Genomic DNA, 21,239 nt, shown 5'->3' on the forward strand with positions numbered 1-21,239 from the left:
ATGTCTTAATATATTTACCAAATAAAATTATTTATAAATATCTAAGGTAGAAATTACTACATTAGAATTATAAATTATATTTATTTTGTTTTGTATTTTATGCATACATATATGATATATATATAATAAAAAATACAATAAATATGATTAAAACATTATATCATAGACTTGTACATATTTTTATGATTGTTACAATGATATATTTTTACACTAAAAGTTAGAATTTGTTTTGAATGTTGAAATATTTTTTAGAGTTTTTGATAAATGTAAAGTATTGTAATATATTTTTATATGGTTTTATGTTTATTATTAATAATAAAAGTTGAATAACAATGTCAGTTTTTTCGTTTCCAAAAGTTTGTGGTGGATTGGAATGTTGACTCATCATCGTTACAACAAGTTTATTTAAATTTTTAGTCGTACAATTATTTTCGTATGCGAATTTTTACGAGTGAAAAATCAGACAGTTATTTTAAGTTTGAATACATCTGAAATGTGTATACAGGCCATAATAGACTAGTATATATTTATTTAACTGAAAAAAAAAACGTAATATATTAAATTTTTAAATGAGAACGGATGAAATTATAATAAATAAATTTATAAAGTATAAAGTAAGTTCATAATAACTGAAAACTTCAGAAAAAAAATTGTTCGAAACCTAACTATATAGCTATAAACATATTATAAATATAGTTGCACAATGTACGTAAATCAACGTTTTAAATTTTAAACATGTGTGATTGTAGACAATAATTTTATACGTTTAATCTAAATATAGAAAATATTTATAGTACTTATAATCAAAAAAGTATAATTTAATATTCCGAGTATTTATAAATATGATGTCATATTATATACTCAATAAAGTATTTAGATTAAATTAATTTGGTAAAATAAATTAAATTGTTTATTCACAATGTATTAATGTTACCTAATATATGCTATAATGTATTGTCTTCTATATAAAAAATAAAAAAAATAATTATTTTAATAATGTATAATAAGTTTGCTCATTTCGCACGTATAATGTATGTACGAAGTATTTGAATAAACATGAATATGCATATATAATTTTAATACCTTTAAAAATACCTAACGTGTGTAATATAACATTTAATGCGTGTTTGTAAAATGAATAAAATGAATAAAATATTATGATATTTTATCATATGTTCTATTAAACTTCAAAAAAGTAATTATTTTTCATTATTTCATTGTTTTTCAATAAAATGAATTATTTATGATACAAATAGTTTTAACAAGCTATATAAAGAAAGAATTTATTAATTGTATAATGTCATTCTATAAAATAAAAAAATGTGTTAAAGGTATTTCAATTTATAAAGTAAGTAAATAGTTCCATGCAAATGCATTTCAATAATATAATTTTGAAATAATTCTTACACAATATATAATATTGAATTGTAAATTGTATAAATTCAATATATTATAATATAAAAAAGACACTAAATCTGCAATTTTGTGTGAAAAAACACAAAATATATTGGATACTGTAAAACTGTAATGATTTATGCATCTATTAATATATGTATATATTTAAATTAAACATTCTATGTAATAATAGCACTATATTAACATGAGTGCTAATTGAATAATAAATGGCATGGACATTTGTAGAAGAAACTATTCAGTGATAGAACTTCGGCAGATTTGTATATTTTATGAATATATATTAGGTACCGCCAAGGATGTAATACAAGTAATAATGTTAAATACCTATTCAGTAGCATTAATATGTAAACATTTAAAAAAAGGCATCATAGAATATATTATACAATTTAAATATTTTGTTAATACATTTACAATTCCATTTATATCTCTTACTGGAAGACAATTTTGATAATTTTGTTTAAAAAAATAATTAAATTTAGTTAGGAATTTAAAATAACGATGTGCATCACAAATATTATAGAAAATAAGTTGCCAATTATTGCGATTTAAATTGTATATCTACTATAATATAATATGTATGATATACGACTATTTTTTTACTTAATACTGTACGATCGTTGATATATAATTGAGCCCGAAAATGTGTTATTTTTAATAGTGATTAGATAAATCGATTTTGTAGCGTAAGTCCATTTCTAATTGAATAAACATGTTTATCAATTGTTGCTGAAAAAGGACTGCGTTATCGTTGTTCTAGGGAATTTCGATATATTATTAATTTATACATCATTGCCTGAAAATTATGAACGTTAGGTACATTAATGATAATATTTAGTAGTTAATATCGTATGCAGTCTTATTTGATTGGAAACATTATTATTTACGTTAATAAAATTATAGAAAAACCAGAATTGCAGGTAATTGTTTTATATATTTTTTTACACGAAGCAAAATATAAACCTCTTAATAGGTACCACGAGGATAATTTTATTTATCACTTGAGGCGTAAACAAGTTCTTCACTCTAAGTCATAACTTGAGAACTTTCGAAGCATTTAATATTTACTCAGTTTTTACAGTTAATGTTTGTTTGCGTTATTTTCCCTTAACTAAGATATTTTTTGGGTCAATACGGATGTGGTTTATAAATAATTTTTTTCCCTGTATATTTTTATCCTAATATTTAATATAAATTCTATAATTACTTATAGACCTAAACCATGTTCGAGTTAAAATTGAATGTAAACAATATTTTAATATTTATAGTAAGAAGAAGAAGTTGTATTAGTTAAATATATATATATATTTAATTAGTAAATTGTATTTTTAGTATTATTCATTTGAGATATATTAACAATTAACTTTGGAATCTATAAATATTCTAAATCGTGAAACAGTTATAATTATTTATTCAACTATTGGTGTATTACAGCAGGAGACACCTAAATAATTTATAATTTGAACTAAATTTATAGTGGTCTCTGGTCTTTCGAAAAAGCATAAAATACATAAATTATATTTTTAATGTTTAAAATTTAAATTATTTAAACTGAATTTGTGGCTATATACAATTATTTAAATAAATATACGAATAGTTAAATCAAAAATAGCAGTTATATAATTGCAATATATTCCCATTTTTAAAAGGTTTCAAATTAAATATTTGCTATTGTCATGTTAGATTCTGAGTGAAGCGATTATACAAGGACATTTTTGTATGTACGTACACAATTTATAGTAGAAAAAATGATTTAATCATCAACAGTATTGGTGGTTTTTGGTAGTAAATTGGATCTAATTTATATTTTTGAGAGGTAAAAATGTAAAATGAATTATATTAAATGAAAAGTATTTTTTAATTTAATCGGGGGAAAAAAAATAAGAAAAAACTGAAAATTTTACGCAAAACCAGTCTTTGACAAAATCGATTTTCTTTTTTTAGAATAATACAAAGACAATAACTTAAATGTCACCAAATATTTATGTTTACAAACATACATTTTTTAAGCACAATAAAATTATATTATAAATATTACAAAATATTTTGACAGTAAAGATTTATTTTCAAAAAAATTAATTTTACTATAAACATTTTTTTTAAGTAAATTATGTACAAAACATATAATTTGTACACTTTGATGAGCTAATGATTCCAGTAATCCTATACTAATTTAAACTATAAATCATGGGTACTTTTATGGAAGATTTTAACATATGTTATCATACATTTGTATTCACACAATGACATTTTAAAATATTACAATATTTTTGGTAAAAATTAATTTAACTTAATGGTATTATTAATTGTATAATAAAATGCTATAATAGGAATATTAGTGTATATCATAAAATATACTTAATACTATAGGCTTACAGACCATCTCTACCTATGCTGAATTGTTGTACGTATAAAATGATTTATTAATTCAAATTAAATACACCCGAATTCGAGGAGTGATCTATTCATTATCTCAATGAAAAAGTACTGTGGTTACTGTAGAACTATAATAGCTAGGTTTTTCCACTTTTTCATACTGTTTAAAGAACTTTACATTCCAAATTTATATTTTTAAAATTACATTTCTCACATGTAGAGTTGTAGAATATATACGTTATATATTTTTTTTCATTTATAACATAATAAATTGTTATTTGGAATTACTATTTTACTAATTCGATGTTAGAAACAGATCTACATTCTATAATATGCAAATATTTAATTTTAGATTTTTGTGAAGTCATTTTTTTTTAAACAATCAGTATATTTTATATTAAAGGGTATTGATAAATTAAAGTATAATCATTTAATCTATAAGATATTTAAATTTGGTGTAACGTCCTTTAATTTATCTTCTGCTTTATATGAAATACTTAACCAATCGGATTATGTGGACATGGTGATGTAGTGATTCCCTTGATTAAATGACGTTTGATTACTTTCCAAGTGAAGGTATTCCATAATTAATTAATTAATTTTGGGTATAGGTCTTGAGTAACTGATGAGTTATGGTGAAATTTAAATAAAAATAACATTTGGTTTATTAAAAAAAAAAAAAAATACCTAATTAATATTTTGAAGATAAATAAATAAAATTCTACAATTAAATTGAATTATACATTTCTAAGAAAATAATTATAAAAATTTAAGTTTAAAAGTTGTTTGTACATATTATATATATGTATAAATGTATAATATAGGTATAAAATATATACTAGTCATCATCGTCATATTTTACGTAGTTATATTGATATAAAATAAATGATTATAAAAATGTTTATTTATTATATTGTAGCAGGTATTCAAATATAAAATTATGAAACAAATATATAGATTTACGTAAATAAAATAAACTATTGGTACTCGTTAACTATAAAATAATATAACAGTGTATTTGTATTATAACATGACTATAAATTGTCATTAATTATTACAATTATAAATCTTACTCACGAGTATGGTGTAGGTATGCATGTATAATGATTATAAATTATTATATTGTATTTCAATGTTTGTTCAACAATACTACTCCAAAAAATGGCATGTAAATAATGAGCTACCTATAATATATTATATATTTATTAAATAACTATGTTATCTTAAATAATAAACTATTAATGGATGAATACGTATAACAGAATCAGAAAATTATCTTTTAATTTTTAATATTTAAAATGTAAGAGGACAGTGTTAATATAAGTTCTAATTAAAATTACAACAATCAACAATTTTATAATTTCAAATATTTTGTAAATATGGAATATACTTACAACTTATTTTAGAGAAATACTAATTATGAATGTACTTTTAATCGAAACATTCACTAATTAATAAATATTAATTAAAAAGCTATATCTTTCAGTTTGAATAATTAACCTACAAATTAAAATGTGAATACAACATAAACAATATTAATTTAAAAGTATAAACTAGTTCATACGTATAGTATCTATTTTTAAGCCTTTTAATTAAAGTACGTAAAAAAGTTATATTTGAATGCATCAAGGATTATTTTAATGATGGGTTCTGTGTTATACGTATATTTATGTCTAGTAATATAATATGCTGATTGCATTAATCATTGATATATTTATTGATTAAAAATAGATTATTTTGTTTATTTTGTCTGAAATTATATTACATTTTACCGAACGAAGCAAAAATATTGGTGTTAATGTAGTGTTCTCTTTTTAAAATCATATATTTTTCTATAAATACTTTTTCAGGCAAAATTTATTCAGAACAAATTATTTGTATACTTTGTAATTCGTAGTTAATAGTCAAAAATTCATAAAAACTATTGAGGTAGTACTTTTGACGATATTTTACATTAATTTTTTAATCAAACCTAACCACGAAGAAAATCTACATTAAAATTGTTTTGAACAAATTTAATCTATATCACAAGAGCGGTTTAAGCCAACCCAACTTGAAACCGTTTTTCGATAATTTAAAGATTGCATTTAATTTTTAGTGACGTATCCTATAAATTAATATTGGATATTATTATTAGAATAATAATATTTTGTTTTCAATGAAATACTTATTATATCATGGTTATTGTATGTATAGATTGTAAAAATATTGAATTAAAATAAAAAATACTCAAAAGCAATAAAATTAAATAAATAATAATATTTTAATATAATATCTACAATCTACTAGGTTTTTCTCCAAATGGACTATCAAAAAAGATGTATAAAATAACTCAATATATAAACAACTTAAGTTATTAAAAAAAGTATAATATTATACGAATATCTATGAAATAACTATAATTTTATTTATGAAGTTATTTTGAATCCTTGAAGGTTTTAAATTTGTATTTATAGTATAGCTTTTTGACAAACAGGCAACAGCAAACACATAAAAGGAAAGTACTATATCAGTAAAATCGAATAAATATGTAAAAGTTAAAATGGAAAAATACAAAATATAGTAATATTAATAGATAATAATATGGTATTGTGTATGTACAGTATATATATAAATATTAAAAAAATGTTCACTACACGTTTTAGAAAAATATAGATTGTATTCAAAACCGTTTTTAAATTACAATTGATTCTTTTCAAAATATTATCTATTAACTCGAAATATTTATAAATGTATGCAATTACATTTCGAAATATGCAGATTAATTTTAGGATATTACTTATTTATATCAAGAATCTATTTACATTATTTCACAGTAAGCTGATTTTAAAACAAAAGTTAATAACAATAATATTATATGGTATAAATATTATATATAATATATTTTATTTTAATAATATAATAGAAAATTGAATCAACCTAATAGTAAAATAAATATTACTTTGATGACAATATAAAAAGCACATCATGAAATGTACTTAGTGATATAGGCTGACAGATCGTTTTCCCTCAGAATCGTTTTTCGTATATTATGAATATATCATTGAATTTAAATTTAACATATCCATTACAATGACCCACTCTACACCTACTATACAGCGGAGCGATACTCGCTTGCCCAAATTTTTTTTTTTTTAAATATCTTACCTTCGCTCACGTAAACATTGACCGTGTCAGGTTCGGTGTATGGCGCTGTGCATGTGTAATTTCCCAAAGCTGACGGAGATGCCCCTCGAATAAATAACCTACTCTGAATGGTATTGTCAGGTTGTATGACTTCAGTAGTTACCAAAATTGGACTAGGATCATCTTTCTTGTTATTTTTAATATTATATATAGGAATTCCATTATGAACCCAAACGACATTTCTTGTTGACGAGGATCCCTGAAAAAAAAATCAATAATATTAATAATCAGTGAGATAATTTATTATTGTAAACAATATTTTCAAGATTTTGTTTAGCAATATTCCTACTTTGTATAATTTAAGTGGTGAAATAATATATGTTTTTATTTTCAATCATTTAAAACAAATTTATTTTTATGAATTTATATACTTAATTTGATTTATAATGATAGCACTTATTTTTTCAAAGAAACAACTTGAAAATTATAATACACGATTCGTCATATTATACGAGTACTACAAGTAATTCAAATATATCAAAAGTACTAAATTACTTTTTTTTGTGAGTTTTGAAGTTAAATGTTTGAAAAAAAACTATCCTAATCGTGAAAAATACAAATTATTTTGCATACACATTTTAATTTTAATAACTCTTACTTAATAGTTTGAACATAAGTTATTTTTAACAAAATTTATAAAAAAGTTTAGCATTTATATTTAATGTTTATTTTTTTAATAACTCGACGACAACTAAAAAATTTGGAATTCTAAATAAGCCAATATTTGTTAGTATGTTACTAATCTATGTTTTGGAGTTTTCCCTGAATGTCAAAGTGCCAAAGTTTAATGACCGTATAACACATAGGAAAATAAATTCCTAATTTTTCTAAATATCAGTTATACGATTTTCTTAGAAATATATTCGAAACCTTCTAGATAACAGAATGTGTTTCTTGGTTTTTGTATAAATATAATCCTTAGAATCTGGGTCATCGACAAACAAATGTTTACTAATTACTCTTATATTAACATTTTTTCATACTTATTATAGTTAAAAATATAAATGTACTTATTTTTGTTATTTAAATTCTTTATAATATACATATTTTAAATGCTAAAAATACATAATATGGTGTTTCAAATTATTTTACATCATTAAATTGTTTCATAAAATAAAATTTATTTGTTTGATTATCAACATACGTTCACATGTTTCACGTTGTGAGAGTAATTCATGGTAGTTATTAGTAACGGTTCACTGGATAATCTTTGTTAAAGAGAATGTGTTAGACAAGAATTTGGTAAAAGTTTACTGGAAGTCTTAGAAAGGATTTTGTGTTAAGAATGCATCGTGTGTATCATATTGATGTAACTTTGATACTCAATACTATAATGTTCAGTTATATTTGCAATTTGATATTTATACATCTTTTTTTTTTTTTTTGTTACTTATTATTAGACTATTGGTAGAGAACGAATGCATATTTGTATTTTATTAGACGTAATATTAGAAACCGTTTTTAAATACATATTTATTTAATTTTAATCTTCAAAAAGATACTAACATGTTCATTTTCAGGCCTAAAAGTTCACATTTTAAATTATAAATTTAAAAAAAAAATAACATAATTAATTAAAAAAAAAATTATAATAATTTTTTTTGTACAAATAACAAAAAAATTATTATAATTAAATACCTATATATTTTTTATTATTCATATAATATAATTTAACATTAATACGCACGCGATTGTACAGAAATAAATGATACAATATAAAACTATACAACTGTCAATATTTACTAAAACAATCACCTGTTATAATAATTCAATACTTCTGTAAACCTCTCAAATAACTATATTTTATTCTTGCAAAAGCCGGTTTAATTTATTTTCAAGAATTTTAAATGAATATCTATATTTAATTTCGTATTTTAGTTACTTTAAATAATAAATTGTTGGACTAAATATATAAATACGTCGACTGTGTTTATATTTTATGCATGGTTAGTATTTTTATGAAGTAGGAAAAAGGATACTAAAAATAATTATATATTTTGATTTTTGACATTTAAAAAAACCAAGATAATATTAAAAGATTCTACAATATCATATTCAAAATATTTTTACTGTGAATAAAAACAATACATTTATATGATAAAAAATGTTACACTATATTATATGTTTATAAATATTTTTACAATTCTACTGGTCTTGAGAAAGAAAAACATTTTAAATCGAATCAAACAATCGTTTAAGGACAATACAAACACTCAACAATATAATGCGATTGTAGTGCAAAGAAAGATAAAAAACCAAATGTTTTTATTTTTTACAACATTTGAACGTTTTAATATAGTATGTGTTATTTGTAAACTTTTACAATTCGACAATTCAATACTTTAAATTTATTACAGCAATATTGTAAAATATTTCCGTGGCCTATTTTTTTGTTAAGCGTATCAACTAGTGATTTAAAGATCAGACAGTGGCCGATAAGACAGTAACCTAACCTATTAACTCCGGAAGCTATTGATCTCATCAAACCTTAAATCTAATATTATTATAATGCATAATTAATTAAAATTATAAGCAATTTAAGTGTTAAAAATTAGTTTATTGTATAATGCTTTAAATCGAGTCTGCACTATGTGACAGACATTTTTTATCAAACATTTTTGTACAAAATATTGCGTTTCTTAACCATGCGTAACACGTAAAATTTTCGCTCAAATGCGACAATTGAACAAAAATAATTGAGTGAGTAAGCAACAAATTCAGTGTGAACATGTTTGTCAACAAATTAATCATAAATATTACAATACTCATGTTAATCAGTAACCATAATGAGTGAAATGTAGTGATAACTACAATATACAGATGAGTGCACCAAAGACCAGTATAGTCCTGCCAAATGTGCTCTCTGCACCAAAGACTAGGGATATCTGAAAGGGGCACCCAGCATTCCAGTCAGCTCATAGTCAGAACAAAACCCACTCAAAAGTTACTATTAGATAGCCTAAATTTCATACCTACTTAATCTAAAACTAAATCATAGGTACTCAGTATAGTCCCGTGTATTTCATTATAACCAATCATTTTTATATTCTATTTTAAATATATTATTTGGGATGTAACTAAGATTTTTTTAGTTTTTGTATTTCGTTATTACTATCATTTTGTATTCTACATGGAAATTAATTACAAAACGTGTTTAAAATCTAAACATTTCTATAAATGATTACAGAGAATCAGATATGGTTTTAAGGGTAGGTGGAGTTTGGGTTGTATATCCATCCTCAGGCACTGAGTTCAATATTCGATATTTATAAAGGTTCATCTCTAGTTTTAAAGTATTTATGCATCTATATTAATATGAAAATTAACGTGTGCGCGTGAAAAACTTACTATGGTGTTTTTAAAATATAAATTAGTGGATTAATGATTATAGTAGATTATCGATTAATCAATAAAATATTTAATATTCATCTGTAACCCTTAGAATTTAAACGTGTAATTTTCTAGAATGATTTGTTAAGATTTAGTTGATGGCACGATTTCATACTTGATTATTGCTTGATTTATTGAAAAATATTTTGTTTATTAGAAGAAATAACTTTTTTAACAAATTAATAAAACAATAATTATTATTGATTAATAATTTATTATATTTGACTAAAATTTAAAACAAAACCAGTATCCAGTAGTATTTTGAATTGTTGTAACTTAATAAATTAATATAAATATTTTATTATTATTTATTGTTATGTTTTTTATTTTGAAATCAGTATGTACAATTTTAAAAATATATTTTTAAATTTTTGTGTAAAGTTATTGGTGTATTTTTACATGGTAGTAATGGTAATTCCAGATTGCCAATAATTGGTCAGTTTACAGGTACGTTGTTTTAAGTGTCGTATCAAAAAGTTAAGTTTGACTCATCTAGTGGTGGATCATGGTTCGTGAATGACACCATGATCATTGATCACAATGATCAATGAAAATACGATACAAGGAATACAATAGATGGCAAAAGCTGTTAATCCGATTTAACACATTTTTTTTAAAAAAAAAACCTAGTATTTTATCTGTTTCCATCTTACTGATAATCAAAATTTTTTTTTAAGTGATTATTATTGCTTAACCGGTAATATGAAATCTTGAATAACGTTGATAGCAGTAACTAATAATTTTAATAACGTATTCAAATATATATATATTAATATTAGTAAATATCAGATAATACTGTAGAAATACATTGTTAATAAGTTAATAATTTATTAATTATTATTACTACCAATTTACAACCGAATAATTAAAAATAAATAAATTATAATAATTAAGCAAAATAATTTAGACTTTTCCCAATACGTTAAAAAAAGAACTATCATATACATAGACATATAGTCAAAGTGATGGATACAAGAAATAAAATAATGATTATTATTTAAATTATATAAAATACTCTCATTATATGTGTATGTTGTATACCACATGGTTTTAAACAAAATTAAAAATGTATGTGTTAAAAAGTAAAAAGTAACCTATGACACTACAGTTATTGATGAACACATTGACAAAAATAAGAGCCATCTGTTTAGTGATTATATATAGTAGATATATTTATGAATTATAGCAGATCTTGCACGGCGTTTAGGTAAGAAATTAATATTATGACAATCTTACATAATCTGTAATACACTATATATTTTAAGTTTCGAATAAAAATAAAATTCATCGAATTACATAATTAATGATACATCATATCGCCAGTCTTCAGATAATTTAAGAGGTACAATTGAAGAAAACAATAACAAACTAAAATCATTGATATAAGTATAATACTACTTCTTGGAAAATAAAGGTATATAATTATGTATACCTCATAATTATAGAGGAAAAACAGAATAAGCTATTTTTTATGTAATATGTATACAATTTTCACTTAATAAAAAATCTGAATAACGCTATTTATAAACTACATACTTAATGTTTAACGCATAGTTGATTTAATACACACATTGTTTGGAAAAAAAAACTTTTAAAAATTATTGGTCTAACAAACTATATTGGATATCATTTTTTTGTTTAATATTATATTTCTTTTATTTTGCGCAATATTCAATATTGAATGAAATGCTACCTATCATGATATTGTAAACAAATAGTGAACATTTTGCGTATCATCGATTTTAATCATCGCCTTTGAAACGTCTTTACCACTAGCTTTACCCAAAACAGTTTCAATATTCCGTTTGAATTTGCATAGCTTATGTTCTGTCGAACTACATTTATAACAGACCTCAGATTTACGACGCCTGGATCGGAACAATTAATTGCAAATAGCATCCACCAAAAAGCTACATCAATTAAAGCAATGTTTAACACGTTATTATGCATATATACGACGCACGTTTTGCAAATTTTTGTTTTTAACAGATTCGAATCGAGTTGAAAAAATATTACAGTATTATATAAGTTAGAGTAATTGTTGAATTGAAAACGCCATTTTCAGGTGAATTATATATAATAATATAATGTTCGAGATATAATCCTGAACTTCGTCAACATTCGTATCCAAATTATTTTTGGAAATATATGTGTTCATGCAATAGTATCTCCTTATTACATTAAACAGGTAACATACATTAAAACAAAGACGCGTATATTTCCGTGTAGTTGAATAAAAGTAATTTTATAGAAGATTTCTATGAAACTAAAGTTTCTAAATTTCTATTGACAATGCAGCATAGTATAGAAATGACTAATTGATGATTCTATAAACTGTTTTTGAAATTTGACCATTGGACGTAAATTGTCTATTTTTGAATTATTGATTGGATTGCTCACAAGCATCAACCCACGCTAAGTATATTCTTAAAATAATCAGACCAATTTGTTGGTCCATGCTATTCTAACAAAAGTTTTAACCAATCTCAAACTCTAAGTATACTAAAAGGATAAATAAAATAGTGATTTTATACCTGTTGTTAGTACCATATAATTTATAAGATTGGACATTATTGACTATTTTTTATCGAAAATGTTTCAAAATATAATTATTTGATTTTATATAACATATAATAATTTTTATTTATGTATACATTTTGCTACATACATTATTATTTTATTTTCAACAGTGTATAAAAATTAAAAATAATACCACCTAATAATAATATATATATATGTGATTTTTAAAATTTCAACAGTATACTTATATTAGAATACAATTATATACATAATTAAGTGAATATCGATTTATCATATTGAATTCAAGATTAATTATAATAAAAATAATATTATCGTGACAAAATATATCCAAATATTTAAGTATCATGTGTACTAATCACAAAAAAGTAAAATTTATTTTGATTAGTTTTATAGACATGATTTAGTAGATGATAATAATTATAATCAGAGACAAAAAACAATAAAAAAAGACTGTAAAAAAATTAATAAAAACACAAACAATATTTTAAATTGAAATGATTCTTGAATAATAATAAAAATACAAAAGTTTGTAACATAATATATATATTTGTTATCAAATGTACATTCTTATCTTATTTTGTCATTTAAGTTGTAATATATCGAATTTAATTGAAAAAAAAAATATTACTTTTAATTAATATTAATAATATAAGGTTTTTATAAATTATAGATTAGTATTGAAAATAATTTTAAAATTGTAAACATAATATTATGTCATGTCTGATGTCAAAACTATGAAATTTGTTTTTAACAATTTAACCATTTATTTGTAAACAATTTGGTTTATCTTCCTTCTATAAACGATGCATGTGTTAAAGGTAGACAATTATTTTCTAATGATATATAAATTAAATAAATTTACAAAAATATAAATAAAGACCAAAAACAAAATAATTTCATAATTTTTATTCAGGTAAACAAAATTTGATTAACTATAATAATCAATAATAACTCAAGTTTTAGCATGGGAAATTAATTTATTTTTTATTTACTTTTGATAATAAATAAAATGATTGTTAAAAAATTTAATCACTATAGGTAAATTTGTTAAGCCAACAATGTATACTTTAAGAAAATGTTCATCATAATATTATAATTTAATAATTGTTATACAATATGCAATTGTATAATAATTTCACCTTAACCTTTTTTAGAATAAAATATTTAAATATGTTTAAAATACCTAAAATACAATCACCATTATTTTTTTTTTTAAATTCATTATACATCGGTATGTTGATAAAACGTAACATACGATAATGCATAAACCTACATCTCGGGTGGACATCGATCGGGTTTATACTCAATGGTGTAAGTGGAGTTTAAACTCAAATACAATTTAACTGATAAGAAGTTTCACAATTTCACTTTAACTTGAATTTAAATTTCATTAAAGCAGAAAAAGTATTTTATTTATAAAAAAAAAAAAAACAACTATTTAATATTGATGTCCTGTGTGACCACCAATAAACCATATTATGTTTTATGCCTTATGAATTATGGGCAACTTGTTATAACTTATAACACAGAAAATTCTATCAGTATTTAGGTCACCAATTTGTTTAACATAAAAACTATTTAAGAATCTCGCGATAAATTATGTTTTATGTTTAAGAAAAGAAATACAGTTATTATAAATATATTACCCATGACCAATGTAGTATTATGACTATTATTTATTAAAGAAAATTCGTATGCTATGCGCATAAAATTGGGTTCAGTATGGAAAAAAATAAATTTAATATTCAATTAATTAAAACCTCCAATATTTTTTTAAATTATATTTTCATAATTTGAAAATACGTATATTGTCGGTATTCGTTACCTATTAAATCATAACATATAATATACACGGTCACGGTGCACACACTGTTGATGGTGTAACGGGTAATGGGTCACAAACCCCGCCTGACATGTCTTTCTTCGTGAAAATGTATTTCTACAGAATAATCTTCGCCCCTAATATCAGCAGCATATAATTCGGAGAAAATTACTATTAGCACAATCCCCTACTGTATTCCTGTGTGCGCGGCTAAAATACTGACATAGAATAGATAGTACCCATATCACACAGTTGTAGGCGTATTTATACAATTGCATTAAACGTGTGAATACAATAGAAACAATATATAGCTAATTGGTAAACGCCGATGTTCCATTATTATTTATTTATCAGAGGAATTTTTCGAAAGAATTATTATTGGACTTATTGCTGAATATATTATTCATACTGTTGACATGTGCACGCATAATGAGGTGTACCTCATGTGCACGCATAATGAGGTGTAGCCTCATGTGCGTAATACTATTTAATATCACGGCAATTTCTAGAATCCAAGACATGTAATACGTCCACATAACAATATAACGTTGTATTATTGGTTCATAGTACGTTCAACGACAACTGTCAATATTATCGTATTCAATTAAGACGCTCACACTATTAATAATTAATATATTGTTCGTAATATAATAAAATTCATTCAGTCGTAGTGCTGGGGATAGGCAAATAATTTGGAAATCTTAGTGCATCACCACATTCATGGCTTAAAACCATAGACAAAATATTAATGTAATATGATAAACTTATTGTCTCTTGCAGGTGATGTTCGGACAGTTTTTCATAAGCGTCAATCACCAAAAATATATTTCGTAAAAATGTTTATGTATATAGGTCAAATTTCATCATTATGCAGTTCGTCAAAAAACACTTGTTTTTAGTTTATTTTGAAATCCTAACATTTTTGAAAATAGACTGTCTGTGCATATAATATAGCATAAAGTGTATGCTATATTTTTCTTATAAAATTTATTTTTTATTTTTAAATTTCTCTCTCTTTTGCCTTCTCCCTCAAATCAAAATTATTTAATAATCAGTTGAGAGATGATTTACTGATGTGAATTGGCACAGCGACGGATTTGGTGAAAGTGAAAATAACAACTATTAGGTATAATACAAATAATATATAAAACAATGATGTACGTATTATAAAAGTAATAAGTAGTAAAATATAAACTCGAGCTAAGTTAACAAGAAAAAATATAGATTAATTAATTACTAAATTTATAATTCTTTCTTTGAATAAATAGTAAAATTTAATTTTAAATATTTCATAAAAAGTTTCACTAAAATATTTCATTTTTCTATATATTGACATTTTAACTCTAAATGAGGTATATTTGATGCAAATAATTTTGAGATTATTTGCATTTTCCGACACACATTGCTTAACATTGTGCTTTTTACTTATTTAAATTTCTGAATTGAGTCAAAAATAGTGCATGTAAACGGAATAATATTTTTTCTCATATATTCACCATTAAACGGCCTTAAAAAAGAGAGAAAATCCATTATAAATTTTGCTGACGGTGTTTAGCTGTCATTTTGATTTTCATAGTATAAAGTGTTAAAATGACATTATAGTTTATAATATTTGACACGTTTAACATTTCATTTGACGTATTCTTAATAAATTCAAATCATACTAACATTTGTTCTTTTATACTTTAAATTTCATTTATTTATTTACTCATTTCCTAATCTATTTCATGATAATGATGTTTAAATATTCTGATTATATTTCGGACAAAACTTTTGCCAAGATTTTGTATTTTTTTTTCATTATTTCAGCGATAATCCAAAAAAAATAGTTTTATCGAATCGTCGGATTTTATGAATCATGAAAAGACGAGAGAACTTGTAAGAAAACCGCCGCCCAAGGGATTTCATAACGTTATTTAGTTTACTGTAAACCAATCACAGGCATTTTCGATGCGAAATTAATTGTCTGGAAATAAGGCGTTATTTCGTGCATACTGGAAATCTGTATCTGTGTTCGATGTGTTTTATGACCGAACTTCTCTAATATTAATTATCGAAACCATTTTTTCTCGTTTTGTTATGATTAGATTATTTTTTAATAATATCACTTAAAATTATTTTATAAAATGTTACTCTTTGTGAGTATTTTTGTGATTCCAATAAAATTTGTTTATGTATAGTCAATGATATTTAATATAATTTGACCACTTTGGAAATCTGATTTAATTTTATATACAACTTTGGAACTGCATAAGTTGTAACCTGTTGTGTATGAGTTATATACTTATATTAGTTTTACATATTAAATCTACTTCCAAAACATTTATTTCCAACATGTTGAGAATAATTTACAATAGTTGAGCAATTGTAATATTTCTAACAGCTTAGTTTAATTTACTACACAAAAACTTAGATCCTAAATAACAAAGTTAAATTAATTATTCCTAGTATGAATTATGTACGAACAGAATTATAAACATTTAATAATTAAGTAAAAAAATAAAATATATTTTTAAAATTAATTTTAGGATTGACAGAGTAAAGATAAAGTTTAATCAAATTTCTACAAAATTTTAATTTGAAAGTAAATATCGTATAAATGATTTGCTTTGTAATAATGTATACCTATATAATGTATATCTATTAGACAATAGTAAAGTGTTAAAATAATTTATGATTATAACGATAATGATTATAAAGTTGGTATATTATGTAGTATTTTATACTCATCTACTATATAGTTTTTTTTTTTTAAATTGTACTGCTCTTGTGATAAATAAAATCAATAGAGTGTTGTTGTTAACTTAAGCAACGTCCAGAGCAGTATACATTTGTCACTAACATTCAATTACGTTACCACTTAGAAAGGTACATCAGAAATATTGTCGGAAACATATAATCTTATTTCTGACAAATGTGGTCTTTATCTGGAATTGGTTTAACGCTGAATATCTTTTTTTTTTTAATAAAAACTATTTAGATTTAGTTTTAATATAATCTCAATTAAATGCCCATATTCCGACTAATAATAACTTTAAACTTGATTCGTAATCGTTAAAAAAATATGATTCATATTAATTATACAAATATAGATTCTATCTATACCTATTTTCTATAAAACTTAAACATATCATAGTTTTAAATTTAGTATTTATTATGTAAATTATAAATTACGGTTTAAATAATATATTTTAATTAGAAGTATGCAAAATATGCATGTATAGTCTGATGCATTATATTATATTTTTTTAAGTATTACGAATTTTGTGTAGATACTCAAAAAAAAAAATACCTAAACAGACTGTTGAATTTTTTTAGAATGAATGACGTTTACACAAATATGCTTTGATAGCTTCGAATAGTTTTAAAATGAAATAATATGTAGTTACCTATTCTGAAAACAGACGTTTGAATTTTATTGAAAGTTGTTTTATCATAAAATTAAATAGGTAACTAAAGTTAAAAATATTTTCATTTCATCTATCACCATTTTACCTATTTATTTTTTTCAGTTTTTAAGTGTATGCATAAATATAACAAAAGACTCTTGATGTTATCGGGTTTAAAAGTACTTTAAAAATATTAAAATATGTATCTAATCCATCCGTATTTAAAAATAACTTTGTATAGTTCCGTGTTATACAGTTTTTTATACAATTTATATCAAATAGAGCATAGAAAATTATGAGTCAGTAAAAATAAGATAATAGCAAGATTATAAAAATAATAATAATGCAATCATGAAATAAAGAATAATGTTAAATTAATTATGAGTTTTTAAAATGTTTTCCCTTAATGGCTAATACAAATATTATGTTATAAAGCTATATCTGCAGTATATTTATATACCTATGGACTAATTTTAATTTTATTAGAATTTCTTGAAGTAATACCAATTGAATATGAATTACTTGTAAATAAATAATTTAAAGTATAGAATAAAATATTACCGTTTGGACATATTTCTAGTAAAAAAAAAATAAGAAAATAATAATAATAGAAATATACCTATTAATACTTTAAATATATGAATGATGCAAGTATTGGCCGACATTGGGTAGGTAATATTAATATAAATAATATATATATAATTTTAAATCTCTACGCTTTACTATTTGTCTTCAGTTGCTTATCAAATGATGTTTGTTAAACAATTAGAAAATACCAGGGAACTGTTATTGTTTATTATTGTAAACAAAAGTAACTTAGTTACTTTTCTGATTGAAAATTAAAGTACCTACCTAATTTGGAAGTTTCCCGAGTGCATTCCGAAATAAGATATCATCTGATTTTGTCCTAAGAAAAAAAATCATATTTTTGATATAGCCCTAGTGCGTCCCAGTTAATTTAGAAGTACTTAATTATTATTGAAGTTAAAATAAAATGCAATTTCCCCATAATTTCAAGTGCTTCAAATCATAACTGTAAAAATTAAGCACCTGTAAATCATTATAGTTGTAGATTTGAATAGATATTGACCAATTGCTTCTAAAACAAAGTTTCATCTTAAACAACTTAAACACTAAAATGCTTTAAAATTAAAAACATATTTATCAATCAATTGGTTAATCGTTAAAGTAACTGGTTAAATATATTTTATAACAATATTGGGAATTTTATGAAACGTTATTATTATTACGCAAGTAAAGTTACTTATTGAATTTGAAGAAAAATAATATTTATATATTATATTTAATATAATTTTTCAATAAGACCGCGGATACACTCGGTCTATGAAAAAGGTAAAAATTAAAAACGAGTCGCACTTGGAATATCCCTCCAAATTTAATTATAAATTTATTTAAATAAAAAGTAAAGTAACCTAATTACTTTTAACCTAAAACTATTAGGCTAGGTTAGGTATTGTAAATAGCTGATATATATTAATATTTTTAACATTAGGCAGGTATATCATATAATTTTATTATTATATAGAATACCGATGAAACCATTTTGATTGTATAAAATTAATTAATTAATATATATGAAAAAAATCGATTATTTATTTTAGAATAAATAAATAAAATTAGTATATAAAAAGAATAAAAAGGATATTATGCATGTTTATTGTCTGAAATTTGTTATTATTTTTTTTTTTGTTAAATAAGTAAAATATATTATTACTTATTTTATACAATGTAACTCTTCAACGTGTTAGTATTATATTACTAGAAATGAGATGTATTCGCAATTTATGCATAAAGAGAAAATTATTTATGTGTAATATGAAATTACTGATATGCATTTACTATTAGATACATTTTAGCTTACATCACGATATTATAAATATGAGTGTTTCAACAAAAGTAAATATTATTTGAATAATTGTTCACTTTACCAAAAAATAGTATAAAGATTTTTTTTATCAAAATATGAATATTTAAATTTGAAAAAAAATTGTGTTTGTATACATACACAATTTGTAAAATATATACGTTTGAATATATTTGAATTAAATAAACATCATCCCAACAACTAAATATGGTTTTATACCAGTTCAAAAAAATTAAAATTTATATTAATGTTTTAAAATATTTAAAAAAAAAATTATATTCCTGTTTTCTAATGATGTATATACTAGATCTAGGTGTTAGAATTGAATTATTAATATAAAAATAATGAATATTATTACTATAATAAAATACACCTAACATTATTTTTATTAAAAAAAAAAATAAACATTTCAAGGGTATTAAATGATAAATTGATTGTTATTTTCTAGAATAAAATTATTAATAATAATAATTATATTGTAAATAAATTTATAATTGTCTTTAATTTTTTCGCGATGTATAATTAGAATGTACAATTGATATATTAAATTATACTTCAATATTTGCTTGTATACTATATAATTATTAGTGCATAAAAAACTGATCTTTAGGTATGATTATACTTATTTATACCATATTAGTATCATCGTTTAAACGTACAGCTAGTTGAAAACTAAAATGTAAAATTAATTTCATTAATTATTAAGTGAATATGTCTATGCTATTTGTGTATAAAATATAGGTTATTTATTAGAAGTTTTTATAACGATTTAAATTATAGAATTCTTTTAACCATATAAATAAATTTTCCGAATAAAATTTACTTAAAATTAATAATATTGATAATATTAACAACAATAACATAATAACGTTGTACAGCTAAAACAAATGTTGCTTTATATACTCCTATTTTAATATAAGAATTTTATTTAAAATATAAGTTGTGTGGTTCTTATTAACGTAGACAATGAAGTTTTTTTTTAAGGGGAATAATAATATCATTGCTTATACGTGTATGGTGTATAAGCTTATAGGATACTTAAGGTTTAAGGTTTTCTGAAAAAAAAAATGTGAAATGTAAAATATTATTTCAAGATAAAATTCACCAGTTATCCTATGTATTATACTAAGAAAATAATACAAAATATCTAGCAAGCATAAAATAAATAGAACGATTCACTATAGAAAGCTCACCCCCATTTTTTCATTTAACAATGAATTTATTTAAATTAAAATAG

General features: G+C 22.5%; 1 protein-coding gene across 1 annotated transcript in view; it reads right to left on the minus strand.

Annotated features, from left to right (window-relative positions):
• Nucleotides 1-21,239, minus strand: part of LOC132918000 (hemicentin-1-like) — a 229,942-nt gene that overhangs the window by 34,924 nt on the left and 173,779 nt on the right. Inside the window, exon 7 of the mRNA XM_060979039.1 lies at nt 6,937-7,174. Within this exon, the coding sequence (XP_060835022.1) occupies nt 6,937-7,174 (238 nt within the window). The remainder of the gene's footprint in view (nt 1-6,936; nt 7,175-21,239) is intronic.

Source organism: Rhopalosiphum padi, chromosome 1 (genome assembly GCF_020882245.1).
Source record: "Rhopalosiphum padi isolate XX-2018 chromosome 1, ASM2088224v1, whole genome shotgun sequence".
Lineage (NCBI taxonomy): Eukaryota > Metazoa > Arthropoda > Insecta > Hemiptera > Aphididae > Rhopalosiphum > Rhopalosiphum padi.